The 24,394-nt window shown below is 47.2% G+C and overlaps 1 protein-coding gene across 4 annotated transcripts in view; it reads right to left on the reverse strand.

The window, feature by feature from the left end:
* Positions 1-24,394, reverse strand: part of KIF4A (kinesin family member 4A) — an 807,676-nt gene that overhangs the window by 711,131 nt on the left and 72,151 nt on the right. For all 4 annotated transcript variants that reach the window (XM_069612448.1, XM_069612449.1, XM_069612450.1 and 1 more), the window contains 4 exons: positions 4,475-4,589; positions 2,902-3,092; positions 2,716-2,805; positions 1,832-1,998 (listed from right to left, as the gene is read on the reverse strand). In XM_069612448.1, coding sequence (XP_069468549.1) covers positions 1,832-1,998; positions 2,716-2,805; positions 2,902-3,092; positions 4,475-4,589 — 563 coding nt within the window. The remainder of the gene's footprint in view (positions 1-1,831; positions 1,999-2,715; positions 2,806-2,901; positions 3,093-4,474; positions 4,590-24,394) is intronic.

A 24,394-nucleotide genomic window follows, 5' to 3' on the forward strand; every position in this document is an offset into this window, starting at 1 on the left:
CGAGGACTGCAGAACTTGTTCCAACGGCAATGGTATATGGATTTTATTGCTGGCCTTCTGGCCGAAAGCAAATTCTTCATTACGTCATGCGGGAGGTCCCAATCCTTGTAGCTCAGCCTCTCAACCCATGCGTGAAGGCCGAGTGTCTTCACCACTGAATAGATACTCCAGCCCTCCTCGCCAGAAGACTCACGTGGCCATGTGTTCACAACACCAAGAAAAACATGGCCAAATGCTCCAACCACAAGGCTGTCAGGACTATACTGCACTGATGAGCCCTAATAAGGGTGAAGCCAGGTATGTAGTCGTCCCGACAGCCTTGCAAAATGTCCTTCTTGGGTTGATAAAAACGGTTTATAGTGAATATGTCGAATGAAACTTTTTCGAATGGCATTTTAAAAAAAAATGCAATGCCGAAAAAGATTTTGCATTTTTTTTAATGGGGTCCCCCTCCCCCCCAATCTCCCCTTATTTTTATTTACTTTGTTTTTACTAGCTAAACCAAAAAACATGCAAATAAAAAAATCACATTCGAAATATTTTTTTTCACCATTATTCTTTGAAGAAATGGCATTCGAAAATGGACATTTTAACTCGATACCGATCAAGACATGTATAAAATAGCAATGCCCTCAGACAAAAAATTTCCTGGAGAAAAAGGTTTGCATTTGAGTTAATCTGCTTACCCACAATGCCTTGCTGTTGTGGCTCAGACCTGAGGTGAACTTCCAGTGATGGCTACTAGGTGGACTTGTCGAATGTGTGACTTGGCTCAAATATATATTACATGCATGTATTTTGTGTTGGGTGGTAGGGAGTTGGTGGGTGGCTGAGTTAGGGGAGGTGCTACCCATTAAAATAAAGACAAAACTGCATGCATAAAGTGCAAACAAGGAAGGGTAAGTTGAAAATAACAGAACTAGCCATCTGGGGGGAAGCTCTGTATATGTGTGCTTTCTTGCTAGGGCAAAGTGGCCACCCCACTGAAATCGAAGCCAGAGTGCAGTGTGGAAACCCAGTTTATTTTGAGCCAACAATTACCAACACCCCTTATTTTCAGAAACTGGCATCCAGTATTTTGTCTTCGAGTTTCCATCATACATCAGAGTCCCTTAATTTAAAAGAACACCCCTCCCAGGGTGGTTATTCATACAGCACCGGCCAAGCTTGGAGCTACACAAACTGCTTTGCATCTAGAGTTGGTACCTTCACTTTGCATTAGGTTCGGCAAAAAGCCTCGAGTCACCAACTATTGCACGAATGTGTGCATCACAAAGCACGATTGCCAGCACTAGCCTTTTAATGGTCTAATCCAGTTGACTCCATGCCCTCCATCACGTGGAGGCGAGTTGGTAGAGTGACTATTTTGAGCACTTGCTGGATAAAATTAGCAATGCATTTCTCGTAAGTGCTTACCACAACTGAGTCGCGTATTGACCATTGCTCTGTAGCTTGCCTTTATCATCTAGACACGACTCTCAAACCCTCTGGCAGAAGAGGCTCAGGAAGCGCCTTTTCTGGCAGGCCCGCTCACTTTTCCTTGCAAGTGATATCTTGCCCGGATGCTGTGCAATACACTGCTGCCCGGTGCATTGCACATGACGGACGTTTTCAGCCATTGAGAGTAGAAAGGCACTCACTAATTTAGTGATTTGTAAGGGCCCCTGGGGTTGCCCGGTTAGCCCCTCCCCCCATTACCACCACTAAAATTGTTAAGAAACAGATCTTATTCACGACAGCTGAAAGCACATCAATACAGAATCAACGTGAACAAAGGCAATTAAGCAAATTGCGCCCTGGCCATCTAGTGAAGCCGAACTCTGGCTCATACTTCTCATTGCTCTTGGTCTGCTCGATTGAGAGGGTGAAGATGGCGTGGGAGCGGGACGACTGGGAGTTCATGGCTGTAGACGCTACTGTCCTGCAGCTGTTGCCCTGCTCCAGGCAGGACACCGTTTCTAGAGCAGTAGTTACATCCCGTTCAGTCAAGCCGACGATCTAGGCAACAGAAAGAAAAAGGTTGATAAACAGGCAGAAACAAAGCAAATGGTGCCGTGGATCTGGGGATAAGAACCACCACTGCCTCTTAGGAGACAAACGCCCCAACCTATGGGGTGGCTATCGCATGGAGCAAGTTTAAATGTGCACTAGAAGGCACATGTTTTCTAAAGAAATGACACCATTAGCAACAAGGTGCCAGGAGAAACCACAGGGGGCTCCCAGTTATAATCATAAAAAAGCATTCAAGTGAATGCAGGCACCCTAAAATATCCCAATTGTAGAGCAGTACTGTTCAGGACCAGTTCAAACCATTATGTTCATCTCAAGACCACTCCCAAATCCCCCCCCCCCGTCCCATCTACACTAGCGCCAAGAGAGACAGTTACCACCCATGATCCGTTCGTGACTAGACAAACGCTGAAGACCACATCATGACTTCTATCTCCCTGTACCAAATGGAAATCCGGAACTGTCCTTAAATAATAATTCCATATGCTCAATAAAATGGTTTGAACAAAAGACTGCAGGTTTAAGCAGAATGAAAGCGAGGCACTGCCTGCAAGGTAAGACAGCAGAAACACTTCTTGAAGGCAGTATGTGTTGAAACTGCAGTTTCATGAAGCTATGAAACTCAGCAGAGGTTTCTGCAAAGAACCCAGGAGAATGCATTAATTAGCAGCTTTTGCGCCATTTACAAGACTTGAAAGATGGTACCTTTATGCCTTCCTTGGGATCTTCCCTAATGTTGATCTGGGAGGATTTGTTTCCAAATGACAGCAGGTCAATAATCTCCTCGTTGTAGATCTGGTGGTTATAAAAATCATAGACTGAACACCATTAACCAATGTTACAGGTACACTCAAAAGCAAGTTGAAGTGAAGCAAAGTTGGGTCAACCTACCTCCAGGTAAGAGACGTTCATCACAAAAACCCACTCTGGCCTCAGCTCGATTTCTTTGAACAGGGTTCTTATGACCCGAGGAATGACACCCACTGTGGGCTCATGTTCCTGGTCTTGGGTATATGCACCCCCCATGGAGAACGTCTTTCCTGATCCGGTCTGACCGTAGGCAATGACAGTGGCATTGTATCCTATGGAAATAAGGTTCAAAGGGCAAATGTTAGGGGGATTTCCCTCTAGCCCCATGATCAAGGGCTTGCTCTATATTGTCATGTCTTAAAGAGCCTGGTGAGCTTCAGTGAAAGACGAGTTAAGAAGTAGTGTAGTATAGCACCGGTACTGAACAGGTACAGTACACCTCTGACAAAAAGTAAATTAGAGCCTGCCCAGAAACCTTATACATATATTTCCTTATATAGAAAAAGCAAGAGCTACAATGGTACATGTATGCAAGTCAACTCCATAAAATAAATGCAACAGGCAAGTTTCTGTAGGTTTCTATAAGTTCAAAGAGTCTTCCCTAGGTGGTCAAATAATTTACCTAACCTGGCCAGAAAGTTTTAGAGTTCCAGAACAAAAGTTTTGCCGGTTTTGGACGGGCCTCTGTTTCTGCGTTTTGAGAGCACTTTCAAAGGGGGCTGTTTCTATAGCTCCAGTGGAATTTCAGCCACAGAAGACCCTAGTGTTTAGGTTTATGTTTATATGCTTCTATAGCGCCGTAAGCCCGCAGGCATCAGGGCGCTGTGAATGAAGTGACCAAGAAATTGGACCTCAATTGAAGAAAGGAAACCCCAGAAGTGCCACAGTTTGGCAAGCAGTACCTTGGGTCCAAAATGCAGTTCTCAAAACACCTTCAGAGGCAGTCGCTATGCACTTTTGCTGACCAAGTGTTCCATTGATGGTGGGTGCAAAGAGGGGAGTTTGGGGGGGGGGGGGGATTGGTAGCGGTCAGGCTGAATACAGTCCATAATTATGGAATACAGGTTTCACGTGGCAAAAGATGGCTACCCCCACACGCACTGAGGGGGACAAAGGATCGGTGACAAGTCTGAGGACAGACAGTATCTCCATTTTCTGAAATGGAGGGGGGTTTAAGAAAATAAAAACTTAGCCAGATAAAAATGGTTTCCAAGTATAGCTACTACTAGCCTAGCCACATGAATAAGTCAGAGCACACAAAAACAGAGGCTGGCTGGGAGGAATAAAGTCCAAAACCCAAAAGAGTAAGCAAGAAATACATTGGGAAAAAAGGCCTTCTACCCAAAAAGCAAGGTCTCCCAGCTTACAACAGCACTGCAAGAGAAAACCCCACTTGCTGGCAAGAGGGGCATGAACATTTGCATATCTGAAAACCATGCAAAAAAGGAAAATTATTCTTTTCAATCTCATTTTTACATGAATGTACATTATCAATTGCTATGGGCAAACTAAAAAGGACACCTCCACAGAAGAGTGAATGGCCACCCAGTCGCCTTCTACATTTTCAGGATCACAAGTTATCTTAGGCACCTCGGAATGCTAGAGAAAGGCATTCCATTTACACCAATGGACAATGCTGCAACGGATCACCCACCTTTAAAAATCCCTTTGATAAGAGGTGCAACAGCCGTATTAAAAACTTCTTCCTGCTCGGTGGACGGGTCAAACACATAATCGTAGGTAAAGGATTTATCATTGCCCAAAGTAACCTACAGAGAAAGGAGAACATGATCATGGACGGCACAGACCGCAAATAGGTTTACAGAACACACAAGCTCCTATTGAGAAGGACTCATTAATTCTACAATTAACATTACTAAAAAGTAGTCCTGCACAGATCAATAGGAGCTGTAAACAATTTTTAAACAGGGTCCGTAATTGATGGGAGCTGGGGGCCATTTAGCTCAAGCTTCTAGCATATTAGAACCTGGTTAGCTTGAAACCAATAGCTACTTTCGGCTCCCCAGACCAACTGGTGCCTTCCAAACATGTGGTTCATACAAAATGGACAAATGTTAGGAACATCTCTGGCAGGTCCTGCTCCCCCTGTGGTAGCTCCTGCCGACAGTGGGATACCCGAAATCCAGGAACTGGTTTTAGTTCCTGCTCCTCGAATCTCAATTTCGAACCCTGTTAAGTTCTTGTAAATCCCATTGACTGACAATATAATAAAAGGTTAGTTGCCAACAAAAAAATACTCATTTCACTAAAAAGTTTCCGCTGCTTAACATGGGCCGTCAAAACAGGCGTTTCAGCGATTCACTATTTTTTTCCCTTTATTGTTAATTGGTTAATACAATCCTTACACAGGTTTAAACCTGCAGCACTTAATACAGTATAAAATGACAGAAACGCATATCTCCCCGCCCCACCACCCAACATGTCCTTTTAAGTAACAAGCTTTAAAAATGTGTCAATGATTAAAGAATGGGTGCGGATAGCGGCCATGCTGCGAGGACGCTTTCCTGGAAGCTCCCGAGAGATCAGTCACAATCTGTGCCATATATGCTTTATAAATGGTCTGAATATCAGATAAGCTGATCAAGGCTATGTAGCCTGTTACAGAAGCTGCCCGCAGTGAAATCGGACAGATTTAGAACCACAACAGCGTGAGCAGCGTCTGCGGCCCAAGTGGTGAAGGAGCCCAGAGAAGAGGCGAACTGCGGCGGCACAGCGAAACAGCCGGGCACCCGAAAATTACCAGCATAGGAACCCGCACTGCAGTGAGGTGCCGACACTGCCTTGGTGCGGCAGCGAGACCGCAATCTAAGACACCACCTCCAGAATCCACCGACTGCAGCCACGATGTGAATGAGCAGACTCCGCTGAAAAGAAATAGCAAGCAGGCTAAATAACGCGAGTGGTGCATATTGGTGGCAGCGACCCTACACTCATGCAATTATATAAACGCTTACACGGCAAGGAGTAAACTGGAAACTGTGCACAAGACCCTCCGCTTATCTCCTGGGCACAAGACGCTGTGATTGCAGTGGCAACATAGTCTGGCTGTGGAACCATAAGAGCAATCAAAAAAGAAAACCTAAATATACCAACAGGATAAAACAAGCGCAAACCCTCCTACATCAAACCGATGCAGAAGCGATCTTAACAGCCCTGAACCAGAGAAACACGAAGCAACTATGGGCCCTCTTGAAACAATCCTACTTCGTCAAACCTGATTCAAGAAGTAGAACAGGCTTGGATACTACATTTTACAAACTTGTATAAGAGGACCCATACTATCGTTACAGAAAGAGCTAATCTAGACCCTCTGTGGAACCTTAAAGGGGAAGTCGACAATATTGCAACAACAATCAAGAACCTGAAAACAGTGAGCGCTGGGACCCCGACGGCCTCGCAAACGCAAACTTAAAATCTGCTCCAGAAGAGTGGGTTGTACTATTTGAGCCGCTGCTCATCGATATAACAAACGAAACAAATACCCACCAGTTGGAAATGTGCAACATTTATCCCAATCTTCAAGCAGAGCAACTGGAAACATCCTGTGAATTCTAGACCCTTTGCCCTCCTGGATCCTTTAGGAAAGTTGTTCGCCTCTTTCCTCTTGAAAAACCTGTATCAATGGACAGTGGTAAACGAAATACTGGTAAAACGCCAAACTGGATTCATCCAAAAAGTAGGAACTATCAACCTATTGCCCCTAAACATGATCAAGCAAGAAGCCAAAAGAAACATCAGGTTTATGCGGTCTTCATAGACCTAAAATTAGCATTTGACACAGTAAATCGTCCAAGATTATGGGGAAAACTAACAGCGTGGCAGTGCCCTGCATCCATTCTTAATCCGAAAAACTTTACTCGAATGCCACGATTCTAGTCAGACTAACAAAAGATGGATCTGTGACTAGCCCAATAGCCCCTTGGAACGGAATAAAAAAAGGGTGTCCACTGGCAGCGACCAAACAATCTCTATACCTCAGACTTTGTCTAACAAATACAAGATGCAGCGCCAAATCCCCTGAAGACTTTTGATGAACCTATACAAACATTGATTTATGCAGATGATATAATTTTAGATAAAACATTGGCCGGCCTCCAAGTCAGCCTTGACAAACAAGAATACAAGAATGAGCTTCAGATCAACACTGAAATCAAAACGGATGATGTTGATAAACCAAAAAAAGAAGAAACAAAGAAAGCCAACAGTCATACTCAGAGGCCAGCCTATTGAAGTTGTGAAGACCATTAAATATCTGGGCACAATGATCAATTAATCTTGAAATGAACAGGAATGGAAAGACCATTTGGAAACCAAAGCCTTCTCACTTGCGCGCCAAAGATGTTTTTTCCACAGCAAGTTTGGCAAATTTTCACTCAAACCGGTCGTGGCTCTGTTCAAACAAAAAGTCTTTCCAATACTTGCGCTGGAGAAACTTCAACAGCATATTAAGTGGCATGTGTATGAAGCAATATTTTGGAGGAAAACACTGGCACTGCCGTGCAATTTTCCAATGCCAAGAATCAATAATTGGGTGGAAACAAAATCTATATAGAAAAGTAACTTGCAATGAAAATTGCAGCAATTGATACTCCAAAAAGTGAAAAAAAACCTGATGAACGTGACAACACTACAACAGTGGTCAATGAAGATCAAAAATTGATGCAACAGGAAGAGATCTCTGAAGAGATGCCGATACAGACACCTCAATATGCTAAACGTAAAACACAGCACAACAACTGGATTAAACTCAAGTCCAACAAACCCAATTCAATCACCACAGATGTGAAACGGAAACAAGAGCTCTAAACGAACTACCAGAATATCTAGCTCACTTTCCTGACCAAAAGATCTGAGATCTGTACTTGCTTTTTCGTTTCAACATACTTCCAACTCGAGAGTATAAACAATTGGCCACGAAGAACTCACTGTCGATTTTATAATCAAGAAAACACCACGGAAACGCCACATAGTGATATGTACTTCATTGAAGGAGAAACGAAACCTGTTCAGGACTTTTTTGGTATATCAGAGAAACAGATGCACACATGAAAAATGGACCCAAATTCTCAGCGATAACGATAAAGCTTTAATTTTTACAATTATCCAATTATGGATAGTCATGTCTCAAATAGCACCGTGAAATAAATGAGACTGTAGAAAACTTGATAATGAAAAGTTTGGAATCCAAACATACCATTTTAAATAAAAAAATAAGCACGCACAACGTATTGGTGTTGCAGAGGAGGCACTATATAGCACCAAACACCAGTAGAGGTACAAAAAGGATATAGCAACGCTGCAGCACAGTTTGGAGTTGTAAAGGTAAATTTAGGCAATGGCAAGCTGCCTAGGAAGCAGGGAGTAAAGAAGCAGACAATTGTTACATGCGAGGAGGAGCCGACACGATAGGGGCGGAAAGACAGGAGCAGCAGTGAAGTAAAGTGCACAATCACGGACATATTTGTTCAGACCCGACTTACGGATAGCAAGGTAGGTTCGGTCAATAGTGGCCAGCATCTACAAACTCCTCACACATGTCTACCAAGTCGTCACAGGTTAGGTCTAAAAACTGTTAAGCTGGATTTCTGAACACTGACCTGGTGGGCAGAGGCTCAGAAGGCCAGTTTAGCTTCTTGGAACAGGGTACCTTCTGGACAAGCCAGACCAATCATAGCAGCATTGGCGGCTGTCGAGACCAAGTCTCAGGAGGGGTGAGGATGATCGAAAGCACACAATGAGCACACAGTAAACAAAACCACAAATTACTGTCGGGTGTATAACAAAAATACATATCCATTTATTAAAGGCCTTTTAAGTCAAACACAAAGCAATTAGTCGGCAGTAATAACAAACACCACAACATTAATCTAGCAACCATATATACATTAACCAATGGCCTAAAGGAATAGCACACAGTATTGATCCACAACCTGCAAAGAAAGGGGTCACAGTACGAATATCATTTAGACAGTCCTTCACAATTCAAACCCTAAGAGGCAGTCCAGTCCCTAAAATGAGTGGAGCCTTGAGCTCAAAAGTACATTGTGCTGGTGCACACGATCGTGCAGTTAGTCAAAACGGGGTCTTTTCAAGGCGCTGTAGCGACTCACGAAGGTGGGTGAGGCAGTGAAGACTAAGCTCCCACCATTCGAGAAGTGTCTCCCAAAGAGGGCTGAACAGGTCCCAAGAATTGGGAATAGCTCGATAGTACAGGTTACCTCGATAAAGAGGCCCTCACGGGACACTTGTGCATAAAAATGGATGATGCGCCAGTGGCCACAGCTAAGGGCTGAAAGTACTGAACGACCCTTGGCACACTCCGGACCAAACTTCGGCAGTCAAGTCCACTTCAGTCACAGGTTCAAATCCTGCAGTTGCCCGGCTCTGCAACTTTCAGTGGCTGCGTTTGAGGGATGATTGTGGCGGGACAGTGGCCATTTCTCCGCTCCCGATGAAAAGAATCAGGCCAATTCCGCAGCAAGTCTGAGGGCACAGCAGCAAGGCACCCACAAAGTTAGTCTCCACAACTGGGCGACAGTGACAGCGTATGCTCGGGTTCAGGCAGACTTCTAATTTCAGATCCAAGAATGCTAGGTGTACAAAACTCGGGAGAGTGCCTTACACCCTGAGCTTACCGTCTCCAAATGCTCAAACTGTCGAGACAGGGGCGGTTCCAGGGCAATGGTCCCATGCAAGCTGGTCAGTTCACTGGATGGTCCAGGAACAACTTCCAAGAAGGCTCGCTTACAGGTTAAGTTGGAGGTGTCGAGAATAGTTGGTCCCACAATTCCAATGGGTCGAAGCGCCCTTGCAGGCCTTCGAGATTCAGTCAGAAAAAGTGGGGTCCGACGACAGCGGGCTCAGGGTGCCAAACCTTCCAACAGGTCACCAGCGGTTCCACGGATCTGCTTTGTAGATTCAGGATACTTGGCTCCTTTACCAAGTTCGGTGTGAACTCAGAGCGAACTGGAATGGGCAAGATGCCTTCTTATCCAAAATCTCCTTTGCGCTAAAACGAAGGCAAACCAATGAGAGATCTGCTCACATACAGCCACCCCAAATGTGGACCAATCACAGAGCATGTGGTGCCAGTCATCCAGCACACCAGACATCCTGGCACCCAGGATCTGTATTGGAACTAGACAGCTCTAGCCCACATACTGGAGGCACACACAAGGCATGCAGAAGCCCGGGAAAGCTTTGCGCAGGAGTCCGAATGACCAAATAAGGAATTTTCCAGGTCTGCTCGACCTAGGGAAAGACACAAAAGGACAAGATGGCCAAAGGACAGAACAAAGGATCTCGTGGCATGGCTATTTTAGGCACTGGCCACTGTCCTGGGCCAAACACGGTAAACGTGGTATGGACCATTGAAAAAGTTGCAAATACACAAAAAGTTAGATGCCATCAGCTCTGTCCAAGGCACATCTGTACATACACGAAAAATCATTGGCGGGTGTATAGGGCCTTAAAAATAGAGAAAAAAAAAGACCCCCCCTCGAGCACTGTACTGGAAGTTACTTTGTGCACTGAAAATGTTGCTAAGAACTAGCAACAACGTGAAAGACTTGGGGAATCTAAGTCTCCCAGTACTGGCTGTTTTACGGGCATGTCAGTTTCATTCTGAGCAAAAGCCCAGCGGAATACAGCAGAAGGCTGGGCTCCACTGACAAAAGTCAGGCTAGGATGGTCAGACAACAAAAAGTTGGGGGGGGGGGGGGGGGGGGGGGAGGTTCCACAGCTGGAGGGAAAATTACACATAAATGGAAATCTTTCCTAACAGCCTACCCTGGACTCTTTTGCAAAAACATGAGTTGGAGCAGGAACGGTCCTTGCACCCACCCAAGCATAATGGGACAACTATGTGGTGATCAGCAAGTCCTAGCCGCAATCACCGATCTTAAGGCCTCATTGGAACACAAAATGTACGCCATCAGCTTAGACATTAATCTCCACGGGCAGATCTCTGACCAGGAAACCACCACCGGCCCATTATTGCCATGAGCCTAACTAGAAGGACAGGGAGAAGATCCTGGAATACTTTAGAACGAGCAGCAAAATACAAGAAACTGCAAAATTAACAGCATACCCGGATTACCAGTTAAAAAAATGTTTTTGAAATAAGACTTTTTGAGCATCCAACATCAAATACATGCTGCTATACTCCACAAGACTGAGGATTATACTCAAAGGGAGAGCTTTATTTGAGACACCTGAAGATGCACTCAAGTGAATGGACGAAAAACTGCAGTCGATAGAGAAGAAGCGGGATAACGCTGCAGGAGTCTGAAAGGCTCACCATAGGATATATCTAGCTGAGAACCTGCGGATAAGTCGCTAAAACCAACGGATAGACCATGCTTAAATTCTTAAAAGGAATGCGCCATCTGATTTTTAAAACCGCAGGAGCCAACACAATGTAGTCTCTGGGACCGGGAGCAGACGTTGCACAGGAGCATTCCCCGTCCACGAACATATTTTTTTGCGTACTAGCAGTTACCTGCCGCTCCTCCAGCACCATAGGACAAGGTTGGTCGGTGCAGGGGTAAGAGGCGGGAATGCCTGAGCATGGGGTATATAGTTGGGCAATTGTTTGGGGATGGGATGACACTTATGATGAGCCTTGTTAATGGCAGACAACCATAAAATAGTTTCCTGGCATGTCAGAGGCCCGAGTAGCTATATTAAAAGGAACCGGATAATGACCTACACCGGCATAAGGTCGATGTGGTGCTTCTACAGGAGACACATTTGACACCAGAAAAACACAAAGTCCTAGCCAGAAAATGGAGTGGTAGTGTCATTGGTTCGCCCTATTCATATTATGCTAGAGGGGTGCTCATATGGATCGCCCCATCAATTCCCTTTCGGGTCCTTAAACAGTGACATACAGTGAAGGCAGGAGGGCCTTGATACACAGCTTTCTTGAAAAGCAATTATGCATTATAAACACTTATGCCCCGAAATCATGACACAGCAGTGTTTTTCCGTTCATTGTATACTAGAGATAAACCATAGACACTGTACCTTGATTTGGGGGGGCTTTAATTGTACACAAGACTGGACAGATCTGACAAATATACTCACCCGGACCCACCAGCCAAAGGGCTTATCGCACTAATCAAGGCCTTTAATATAGTGGACGTGTGGCATTGCCTACATCTGCATATTCCAGGCTATTCCCATTACGCAGCACCATAGGACTTCTACACTAGATTAGACTATATTCCTCACGGGTGCAGAGACACTAGATGAAATCGTAAAAGCAGACTATATATTGGGGCCAGCCTGTCCCCAATGCTGTTTAACATATACATGCGCACTCTGTGCAGCTTACTGGTGAAGGAGGGGGTGTCGTTTACAAATTACGCAGACACCCAACTCATATTGGAACTGGATGGCAGCCATCATGATGCAGACAGTGAAGTAATAGCCAGGGTCTATAAGATAATTAAAGCTTGGATGCAGACAAATTGGATGTGTCTGAACGACTCCAAAACTGAGCTTATGCTGTTTGGATCTAGTCGTCAGCTTGCCAACTTGGGGGCAGAGTATAAGTCATTTAAAATCAAGAAAGCCACTATCCAGGTAGTCCAGAAAGTGAAGACCTTGGGAATGATGGTTAACGCAGTGGTAGACTCATGCTCAGACTAGCTATCTACAAAAAAACACGGCATATTACTTAAGGCTCATGAAAGCCATTAAGCCTTACCTTAATGAGGGCAACATGGCTACCATAGCCAGAGCCATTATATTATCAAGACTTGACTATGGTAATGCCCTGATGCTAGGGGCTTCCTCTAGGGATGTCTCTAGTTGTCAGGTGATTCAGAATAACGCGGTTAGGCTGGTCAAAAATTTGAGGAAAAGCGACCATGTCACTAAAGATAGAATGGCGTTACACTGGCTAAGAGTAGAGGATCGTATAAAATTTAAAGCTCTCTGCCTGGTTCATAAATGCCTTTATGGCTCTGCTCCAGAGTATTTAAAAAAGAGGTTAGTGCTTCACACCCCCAGTAGAAGTCTTTGCTCCGGGGGTAAATGCCTGTTGATCGTTACCAAGTTCAAGCTGAAATTGGGGTTGGGCAGCTCCTTTTTGGTTCAGGCGCCCAGCTTGTGGAATAGTGTTCCGGAAACACTCAGGTCTGAAACAAACCTTGCTTTCAGGAAGGGTTTGAAAACATCTCTTCAGATGATGAACCGGGATAAGTTGGATCAGGGACATCTTCAGATCTCTCATTGGTTTGCCTTCGTTTTAGCGCAAAGGAGATTTTGGATAAGAAGGCATCTTGCCCATTCCAGTTCGCTCTGAGTTCACACCGAACTTGGTAAAGGAGCCAAGTATCCTGAATCTACAAAGCAGATCCGTGGAACCGCTGGTGACCTGTTGGAAGGTTTGGCACCCTGAGCCCGCTGTCGTCGGACCCCACTTTTTCTGACTGAATCTCGAAGGCCTGCAAGGGCGCTTCGACCCATTGGAAGTGTGGGACCAACTATTCTCGACACCTCCAACTTAACCTGTAAGCGAGCCTTCTTGGAAGTTGTTCCTGGACCATCCATTGAACTGATCAGCTTGCATGGGACCATTGCCCTGGAACCGCCCCTGTCTCGACAGTTTGAGCATTTGGACTGGCCTCTTTCTGTGCTCTATGTGTGTCTGTTCGTTTAAAGCGCCCCGATGCCGTTGGGCTACCGGCGCTATATAAAAATGAAATGAAAATAAAGCGAGAGTGCTATCAGATCATGCGCCGCTACTGGTCACATGGCAAATGGTTTCCACCCCTCCCCACCCCCCAGAGCTCGTATCCCGACGTGGAGACTCAGCGGCGCAGCCCTGAAAGATGGCGCATTCAGGGAACACCTTACGGGTGAGTATTGTAGATTCCTTTGACCACAACACAGGTAGTGTGGCATCAGCTGGGACGCTATGGGAGGATTTTAAGGTTGTGATTAGGGGTCCCGCAATATCCAAAGCAAGCAGCATACAGGCCTTCATAACGGAGGCTTTAGCAAAGGCGGACACTGCTTTGGTAGATATTGGGCAGCACAAAGGGGAAGCAGGAAACTACACAGCGGAAACTAACAAGCTAAAACATGAATGTATATAGCATTGGGATAGGCTGGGTAAGAAAAGCTAATCAAAATATATTGAGAAAACATGCCTATATTGAGAGGCAATATACCGGAGACAAACCGAGCAGGATGCTTGCCTGTTTTTACAGAAGTGATGCAGCAGAATATGATACAGGCCATTTTGGGCAGCGATAGCACATTGCGTATGACGCAGGCGGAAATAGTTTCCTTGAGGACCCTGTAAGACACCTCTGAGGTGCAGACATCAGATATAGAGGAGGCCCTTGCACAAAGAGAACTCCTTAGGTTAGATGCTGTGGCAGTTGAGCGATTAGAAGCACCTATAACTCTGGAGGAATTAGTGGCTACGATTAGAGAGCAACCTACAGGTGAAACGCCAGGCACAGACGGGATGCCTGGCAAATTCTATAAGGAGTACATTGCAAAAGTAGCACCCCCCGCTATTGGCTCTGCTGAATGAGGCATTTGAGTTAGAAGTTATCCCGATATCATTAAGGGAATATATTATAGTACCCCATCTCAAACCAGATCAGCCAGACACAGACCTTGTTTCGTACAGACTCGCTCGTTACTCAACCAAGATAAGAAAATACTCACAGGCCTGCTGGCAAACAGACTAAAAACTATGATAGCTACATTAATACACCCTGACCATACAGGATACGTGCCAGGGAGAAGTATTATGAGTAACTTGCGTAGACTACAACACATTGAAGACCATACCAAAGATGGTGCAGGCCAGTATGTGGTAGCTTCATTGGACGGCCATGGTTATTGGCCACATTGAAAAGGTTCAGGCTGGGTCCAATTACATCAAATGGGTCCAATGGTTGTATAATCAGCCGGTAGCTAGCGTGAAAACGGGCAGTACGATCACGGAACAATGCTCTTAAAGAAAGGCACAAGACAGGGATGTCCTTGGTCTCCAATGCTTTTTATTTTGGTGCTTGAGCCCTTAACGGTGTACCTCCAGAAAGTCTATAAAGAAGCAGGCATAAACAAAGATGGCACTTTGCATCTTTGTATGCTAATGACATGCTCCTGTACTAACAACCAGAGATTAATTTAGAATATGTATTAGAGGTGTTAGAACGATACACTGAACTTTCAGGAATAACGTTAAGCGCACAGAAGACATGCCTTCTCCCGTTGGGCAGCTACTGCCGGAATAACACGCGATCATTTCCTGTAGTTCCGGTGAAATGGGCGATAAGACACTTTTTGGTTTCTAGGAGTGAATATATCTCATGACCCCAAAGTTGAACGCGTACACAAAACACAGAAGGTGGTCAGCAGGCTGACAGTTTATGGAGTTCTGGGCCAGGCTCCCGCTGATGGGTAGAGCCGCACTCTTGAAAATGGTAGCGCTCCCTAGGCTCCTCCATTGTTTTACTAAAAACCCTTATGATATACCCAAGAGCTTCTTTAAACACAATATGCACGGGGTTCCTGTGGCAAAGAGGGTGGTGTAGACGAGCCCTGACTAAACTGCAATGTACGCATGACCAGGGAGGAATACAGATGCCCAACTTCAAGATGTACTTTGTGGCAAGTCAAATGCCATTTGTGGTATGGTGGGCTGGTGGACGGGCCGACCCAAGACTCCCCTTTGCTGCAATCAGCTTGCAGCCCATTCTTCTTGAAGGAGGTAGTATGGCTTCAGGACTCCTATTGGTGTAATCCACCCCCTCCTATTAACACTTGGGAAAAGCATTTGGAACAGGGCTTGTAAACCTATGGAAATTGCCAGGCCATATTCTCCTCGAGCCCCACTAGTGGCACTGAAAACTGATAGCCAACAGCAAAGGATGAGTGCGCAAGTATTGGGCCCCAGTCGGGGTGGCCACAAAAGGAAACCAACAAGGAGGCAAACCAAGGAACTTTGACACACTAGCTAGTGAGACTGGATTACATGTGGGCCAGGCCATAACACGCTGCCCTATTGAATGAGATAAAACAAAGGTGGCTAAGGGTTGAGGAAGAGCTCATGGAGATGAGGGGAATAGAAACGATGTACATGTCAGTTGGGGGACACGCAGTCTTCAGGCTATATGAGCTGATCATAGGCCAACAAGATAAGACGGCCTGGACTAGACTGAATTGGGAATGCGATCTGCAGGAACCATTTGCAGAGGGCTTGCCCTCATATCATAAACAAGGGAGCCCTCATATCATTAACAAGTGTCCCATAACGCAAAATTGCATTTGATTCAGTTGTACGTGACCCACCGGGCATATTTAACCCCACAAAGACTGAGAAATTGACAAATGTTGCCAGAAAAAGTATTCTTTCGCCCTAGAATAGCATGTATTCCATCGACCTATCGCAGTGAAGAGAGTCCAAGCCTAGGGCCCAAATGTGAGACAGTTCAGCTTACATTTCCCACCTTCTGATCCTTTTCGAAGGGCAGTTTACTAAATAAGTCTTCAGGAGCAAAGTCTTCATAGAGACATCCACATTCTCTATATAACTGAGAGGGAGGTCCGAGATTCTATATCATCCCCTTCCCAGAGTCTTCCCTTAATCCTCCAATTAGGGACAGTCCAAATCAATACTCTATCTGCCAGAAATGATCTGGACCTCACAAAAAGGATTAGGGGAGCAGCTTTCTCTTCCCCCCCACCTTCCACCAAACCCCACCCCCCACTCCCAGTTCCCCATAAATATTACCCAGGCTGGAGAATAAAGAAATCCCAACTACATCTTCTAAAACAAATAGGTTTAGAAGAGGCCCAGTGTGCACCATTTATACTTCGTCCACCAAGAACGTAATCTCAATTCTAATTACCTGGGACTGATGGAAGCCCCATTGCCAACCTTCAAAGCTTGCCCTCCAGTACATCCAATAATTTCCTCTGTTGAACAATTTAAGCACATAGAAAACTGAGGGAATCTTTCATTTTATAGTAATCCAGGAGAGGACACATGGAAAGGCAGTATTTTGCCTGTACTGCCTTCAAGAGCGAAATATGTGCAACTATTTTGGCACTTACATTATCTTTCACCAGCTTAAAAAATAGATTAGAAAATCTATAACTTGTAGACAAACTGGTCCACTTCTTTAACCCCGTTACCATTTAAGGTCCACAGAACATATCTGATTAAATGTAGCATTCTAGATCTGTCTGCCTCAATAACCAAGTTATTTTCTATAGCTTATGCGCCAACTAGATGAAGACCCATGTGTAGGCCAATTAATGTACAAGCAACTAAAATCAAGTCATCGGCATACGGCAAGTAGCCGATGCTCAGATACCCAATTCTTGGTGGATAAAGTGAGGGGACAGACAATATATAAATGTCCTGGCCCACAGAGATGTGCACCTCACATTTGTGATTTAACACTTCCATCCAGCTGATAACATCTTCGTGATTGGACTCCAGCAGATGGAGGGCCTGCAAAGTGACCTGTGCTTTGGCCAATTCCCCACAGAAAGCATAGTCAGCTGCATGAACCTGGTGTCAGTTATTTCCAAGTAAAAATTAAATTAGTTTCTCTGTAATGACTAGAATACTCTGTCCCCTTTCCTCCATCTTTATGGGTGTCCCAACATGGGGATGGTACCCAAAACCTCTAAGTGAAAAATTGAGCTTGACCTTCAAATTTAGTATAGCGCCTCACCTCAGTCCCCTTTGAACACATCGGACGCTTAAGATACGTTGCTACTCTTAGAAGATATTAGCCTTTGGCATACTAGCGGGGTAAGGCGGGTGGGACGTATGAGGAAGGGGACCGAGTACTCTAGTCATTATAGTGTGTAACTTTAATTACTTATACGTCCCGTCCCGGCATCCGTGTGGGTGATTCCACCAAACATAGGGTAGAGCTGTGATCACCTGCCCCATATCTAGGACGAAGCAAAAAGGTTCTTCAGAACCGCTAGACCAAACGCTGCAGTGCAGCTGGAGCTAGTGCTTACAGAAGGCATCCCAAGAAGCACATCTCTGAAACGCGACGGCCATGGCTTTAGCTCCAACTGCATGGGCATGAATCCACACACGGAACAGGTTTGCCCAAGGCTGTGTATGCCTCCGAAATGGCCTGAACCATCCAACGGGCGATGAAGCCCGAGAGCCGGGTGAGCCCCCAAAAGTCAAACAATGCCTCTGACTTCCTGAAGGATTTTGTGCACGAGATAAAACGGTTTGTGAAAAGACCGAATTTTAAAGGTCTCGAGAAAAAGCTATTTACAATGCCCAATTTTCTTTTGATCGTAAAAACAGTATGAAGTCTCTCTTGAGACCTTTAAAATGTGTTTTTTTTATATTCAGGGGGTTTAAACCTCACCCCTCCCCCAAACCACTCTAGCCCTCCATTGTTGCTCTGCATGCCCACACCCTACCCCGCAGGACTTCGGCCCCAGCCCCCTCTCCACACCCCCCCATCAAAAACACATAGAAACACCCACACATTTACCAGTTACCGTTGCCCTCCGCTTCAGGGTCCTGCAGTGCCCTTCAGCCAGGAGTGGGACACAGATTTAGAAAGACCGCTCTGAACGAGCACAGAGTAGGCTTTTAGTGAAAAGATAGGACCTATAAAACGAGGACCCTCTTATGTACCATGGAATGTAGGGCCCTCTCTTCTTCCGACTGCAGGTTCAAGAAGAACACCAGCAGGCAGATCTCTGGATTCGGATGAAATGGAGAGACCACCTTGGGCAAGCGTGTACAAAATGCCTTGTCATTGTGAAACATGGTGAAGGGCTTGCACAAAGACAACACCTGCAGCTCACCAAGCCTGTGCACAGTCGAGTCACCAGTAGAACTGTTTTTAGTGTCACCAAGCCGATGTCTGCAGAGGCCATCTGCGCAAAAGGCTTGCGCTGCAAACCCGCAAGAACCACATTGAGGTCCCACACCAGGTGTGGCCTATGCACCGGAGGAAAAAGCCTAGACAACACCTTAAGGTGGTCACTAACTACCAGGTTGGCCGCCACTCAGGGGAATTCTTGGCTAACAAGTGCAGCAAGTATCCACCTACACAAGCCATGTGTGCTGCAAAAGCCAATACGTCATCCAGAGGACAGGAGACGGGGCCCAGACCCTGGTCACTAGCCCAATGGCAGAACCTAGCCCCTTTGCTCTTATACAGTGACCGAGTCAAGGACCTCCCAGTAGTCAATCGAAAATGGAGTATGCTGAAGCCTCAGCTGGTCAAGAACCAGGCCGCCAGGGACAGCTTGGCCAGATACAGATGTTCCACTACCCCGCCCTTCTGCGTCAAGAAGCCCCTGCTGGAGATCAGAAAGTAGGCTGGACCCTAGGAGCACAACTACAGCAGATCCAAAAACCAGGGTCTCAAAGCCAGTGGAGGACAATCAGGATGAAGCTGCATTCCACCAACGCACGGAACCTGCGGAGGGTCCGTTGGGGCAGAAGGTGGGCATGACACCTGCAGCTGTGCCAACAGATCAGAAAGGCATCTCCCAGAGACCCCAACTCCATCCTACCCATGAAGCAAACTGAGGCACTTGGAATTCAGAGGGGATACAAATAAATCAAGTCCACAAAGCCCCTACACTGAAGCAGGGGCAACAAGGAGTCAGTGTGCAATTCCCATTTGTAGGTGTTAAACCCCAAGTCGCTCAGCTGGTACGCTTCTACATTGCTGTCCCCAGGGAGATGGAAACAGTGGCCACCCTGCTTTTTCAGGTAAATCGCAGTCGAATTGTCTGTCCTGACCAGAACACAAATTGTCCCTGATGAGGGGCAAAACGCCTTGAGGGCCAGGCCCACTGCCCAGAGCTCGAGCAGATTGATATGCAGGAGAGCCTCCATCCTGGACTATGCGCTATGCATCACGTAGCCCTTCAGCCCAAAAGTGAGGAGTCTGTCGTCACCACCAGGGTAGGCCGTCTGGTGAAGGGGCTACCACTGAAACATTGCCATCCACTAGTGAAGATCGGGCAGTAGGAGCGGTGGTATTGGGATCCTGTCAGACTGAGAGCCTGTCTCCTGGTCCCAATTGGCCGCCAGGTGGAGCTGGAGGCACCTCATCTTGAGGCAATCGTGCTGTACAGTCAGCACGCAGGAGGCCATCAGGCCCAGAATGTGCTGGAACCACCATGCCGAGGTGGTCCAGTTGGCCAGACAGTACCCCACCGCCTTGCGGAGGGACAGCAGCCTCTTGGGCACAGGGAACACCCGCTGAACAGTAGTGTTACAAGGCACCCCTAGGAAGACCAGCTCCGGAGATGGGCACAACTGACTTCTTGTTAAGGGAGAACACCAGCTGATGAAGGCTGCCAATCTCTGGCAGAAGAGTAACACCCCCTCGGCCAACTATGCCCTCACCAGCCAGTCGTCCAAATAAGGGTATATTGCCCTCCAAGCAGAGAAGGCCCACCACAGCAATTTTGTGACGACACAAGGGGCCGAGTTTAGGCCGAAGGGAAGACCCTTCTACTGAAAGTTGAATATAATCATGAACCACAAACATTCGATGCAGTTGGTAGATGGGTACATGCAGGTAGGCATCCTTGAGGTTCAGGGAACGCATCCAGTCCCCTGCACACAGAGACGCGGCTATTTGTGCAGGAATAATCATGAAGCATTCCAGCGGCAAAGACACATTTAGAAATGACAAGTCCAGGACAACCCTCAAGCCAGCCTGGTTGTTCTTGGGTACCGCCAAGATGCTGAAATACCTGGAGCCCATGTCTGAAAGAGGGAGAGGAGGCGGGAGCAGAAAAACCCACACAGTAGACTGCTGCTTCCTCCTGTTTTCGCAGGGCAACCCGTCAGGCAGTCCCGAAACCCCGTGTAGCCGGAGAAAGCGCAGTGCTTGAACTCAGTCCGGCCCTGGGACTGACGGATTTCTGTCCAGATTTTGTCAGGATGTCCAAGGACTTGGCAGTTTGAGAGGTTTTCTTCTTTGTCAACTAGTCCTCGGTTAACGAATTATAATAAGCTCTATGCCATCCAAGTGCAGAGCCAGGATCCGCTCCTATACGCCAGATAAAAACTTAGTGGTGTGCATACACGCCGCCCTTCTCATCTCAACACCAAGGCACAGCCCTCTGCTGGCTGTGTCGAGTGGGAGACCGAAGACTTCATGAAGTCCTGCATAGTGGCCCTGGCATCTACCAGACCGGCCTTGAATGAGGCCAGATCGTCCGAAGGGAGGTAAGGTAGAAATTCCCTGAGCTCCAGCCACAGCTTCTGGTTAGCAGCAGCCAAGAGGGCGTCTGAGTTGGCTGGCCGCAGATGCAGTCCTGAGATGGAATAACAGTGCTTTCCCAAAAACTCAAGGACCTTGTCCTCCGTGGAAACTAGAGGTGGCTCCCATGGAGAACGACAGACTATGGTTTAGAATATAATGCCGCAGCCATCACTGAAGAATGTGGCTGCTCGTGGGAGGCCAGGAGGATTGGCTCCCCATCAGTCAGCCTCAACCTGCTGTTCAGCTTTTGATCAGAGCATTGCCTGTGGGCTTCCCCCAGACCTTATGCAACACCTGCAGGACATACTTCTGGAGAGTGATGCCAGACTGGACCGTGGTAGGTTTTCCTCAAAACCACAGCCAGCAATCGACTCCTGGGGGGCTTACTCGGGCAGAGGAACACCCTGACCCCCGCCAACAACTTCACCAGGCCCTAAATGCGGTCATGAAAGGCCTCAGATGCCGAGGGGTTCATCGTCCTGGGTGTCATTGTGCTCATCCGCCACACCTTTTTCACAGACTGAGGGGAGTCCGGGGCCCCGGGACACAGGTGCCCCTCTAATTGCACAGCCATGTCCAGTGGCTGTTGAGGGGGAGGCGGTGATACAGGCAGCAGTGGAGGAGCCTGAACAACCAGTAGGGCCTGGACCCGGGGAGGGACCAGCACTAGAAGCGGCAGAGCTGGAGGAACAGAAGGTGTACCCAGGAGGGGTTCAGGGAGGCGCCACCTGCAGGATGAACTTCACTACATCCTTCAGGGGCCCCTTCAATCGAGGGGAACGCATGAGTAAGAAAGTGCTCGAAGAATCAGTGCTCACAAGTCGCCAGGTCTCTTGGGACCCAGCCCTCGGAGGCGCTAGGTCTCCACTCCTGTTCAAAGCGCCTGAGGCGTTTAGCTGCACGGCTGCAGGGGGAGGGGGGGCGGGGGTGGGGGTGGTAGAGGTACCCTGAGGAGACAAGATGTCTGTACCGTACAATTCGCTACTGCTTCCCATAGGGAAGGGGGACTGGGAACTTCCTGCAGAGCCCATTCAATGGGCAAGAGCACGGATGGGCCCAGAGTGGGGGTTCAAGATGGCCACCGGCCTAGCAGGCTCCACCAAGTCTTTATCTGCCATTAGGAAGCCTTGCGGCACACCGAGTGGGAGGGCGCGACGGCACTGAGCCACAAAATGCCTCAGACATGAAGGATACACCTTTGGACTTGCAGCATTCGAGTCAATCTCAGATAACTCTGGTAGGCACTGATCCCTCGGCTGGACGGCAGTCCTAACACCCTGCTGGATTGTGCAGAGGACATACTATACCATAACCCCTGGAGTCGAAGAGGACGAACTTGATCGCCCCTCCGAGGACAGACCAGATAGCCTTAGATGCCTTCGGCCTGCCAGAACTGAAATCAGAGGAACCTAGCTCTGTGGGTACCCTGGGGAAGGAGTTTCCGTGCTGTGGAGCCATGCTGAACAGAGGGTCAACCTTGCCTTGACGAGGGGTCCTTGAGACTAAGTCCTTAAGGTGGGGCAGAGGAGAATAATAAAGTTACTCACCGTAGTGACTACCTTACTCCTAGTCCATAGTCCCCTTTCATCCATACTTCTGGGATATTCCTCCGTCCTGTGGGACGGAACCGGAGCACTTTGAAAAAGCATCACATTTTTCCAAAAATGGGTCCTCTTATTACACGGGGTACCGCATGTGGCCGTAAACCCGCCCTCCTTAGCTCCGCCAGCGCATCGCCCATCAGTCCTTTTCTATTGCCAGGTCTGACACCTTTAAGCAATGAGGAAACTTATTAGAGGGGACGGCGGACGGGTGTATGGAGGGAAGGGGACTATGGACTAGGCATAAGGTAGTCACTGCGGTGAGTAACTTTATTATACTCCTATATCCAGTCCCCTTTCCTCCATACTTATGGGAGATTTCCAAGCACTCACAGGAATTACGGGTGGATGGAAACTCCTTACTGAAAAAGGAGTGAGCACAGCCTGGCCAAACTGAGCATAAGCTCTGGAACTCAGATCTAAACAGTAGATTTTACCAATTGAGGCCCATGTCACCGCTTTCGCGATGGTCTCCCAGGGGACATAATTTTAAAAAGCAACCGCAGCCGCTTTGCCCTGTACCAAGTGTGCATGAATCCCTTTAGGAGGTTGAAAGCCCTGAACAGTGTAAGACTCCATAATACCGGCAGAAACCAATCTGGAGATAGTTGCTTCGGAGGCCTGTTTTCCCTGCAGATTACCAAAGGTCACTAATAGTTGAGAATAACTGCTAAATCCAGATGTTCTGTCCAGATAGAAGATCTCTTAAATTCTAACATCCAGGCAATGCAAAACCCTTTCGGCTCCCGAAGCCGGGTTTGGGAAGAAAACGGCAAGGAGACTGTTTTACATGAAAATCCAAGACCACTTTCGGTAGAAAAGAATGATTCATCGTCAGGATAACCTTATCCTTGTGGAAAACCAAGAAGGGATGCTCCACAGACAAAGCCTGGAGCTCAGTCACACGTCTTGCCGAAGTCACAGCGACCAAAAAGACACTTTCCACGAAAGGTGCTTAAGATCTACCGTAGCCATTGGTTCAAAGGGCTTGTGGCACAATGCCGTAAGGACCACGTTCAGATCCATATTGGATGCGGTTTGCGAACAGGAGGGTAAAGTCACATAAGACCTGCAAAGTGCCTTTTAATCACTGGATTTGATAGTGAAAAAAAGCACTGGTACATGGATAAGTAAGCAGCAAAGAATAAGTCCTGCATGAGAGGACATGAATGCCCGACTCCACTAGATAAAACAAAAGACAACACTGTTGATTGAAGCCAGCCTGGGATCCAATTGTTTAGCTAAGCATCAGTGGCAGAACCTAAGCCACTTGCTCCTGTACCGAGATCTCATTGAGGGTTTCCTGAATAATGCACACGTTATCATCAGACATGCTGAGATGTTCTAAAGATCTGAACTCAGGCACCATGCCACCAAGCTCAATGATTGTGGGGAAGGGTGCCACAGCTGGCAATCTCTCTGGTGAAGCAGGTCGGGAACCAACGGAAGCCTGATCGGCGCGCACACACACACACCGACAGATGCTGGAGCTCTGAAAGCCAGAACCTGGCCAGCCACCACCGAGCTATGAGCAGAAGAGGACAGTTCACTGTGTTCCCCAGTTTGCAAATTGTCAGATGAGAGGCAGGGCTGGAAAAGCATATGCCTTCATTGTGCCAGGGAACCTAGAGCATCCCCCAGAGGGGAGGCTCCCAGTCTGTTCCTGGAGGCATACAGAGGAAGTTGTCCGTC

This window comes from Ambystoma mexicanum, chromosome 5p, assembly GCF_040938575.1.
Source record: "Ambystoma mexicanum isolate Mex_15411 chromosome 5p, UKY_AmexF1_1, whole genome shotgun sequence".
NCBI lineage: Eukaryota > Metazoa > Chordata > Amphibia > Caudata > Ambystomatidae > Ambystoma > Ambystoma mexicanum.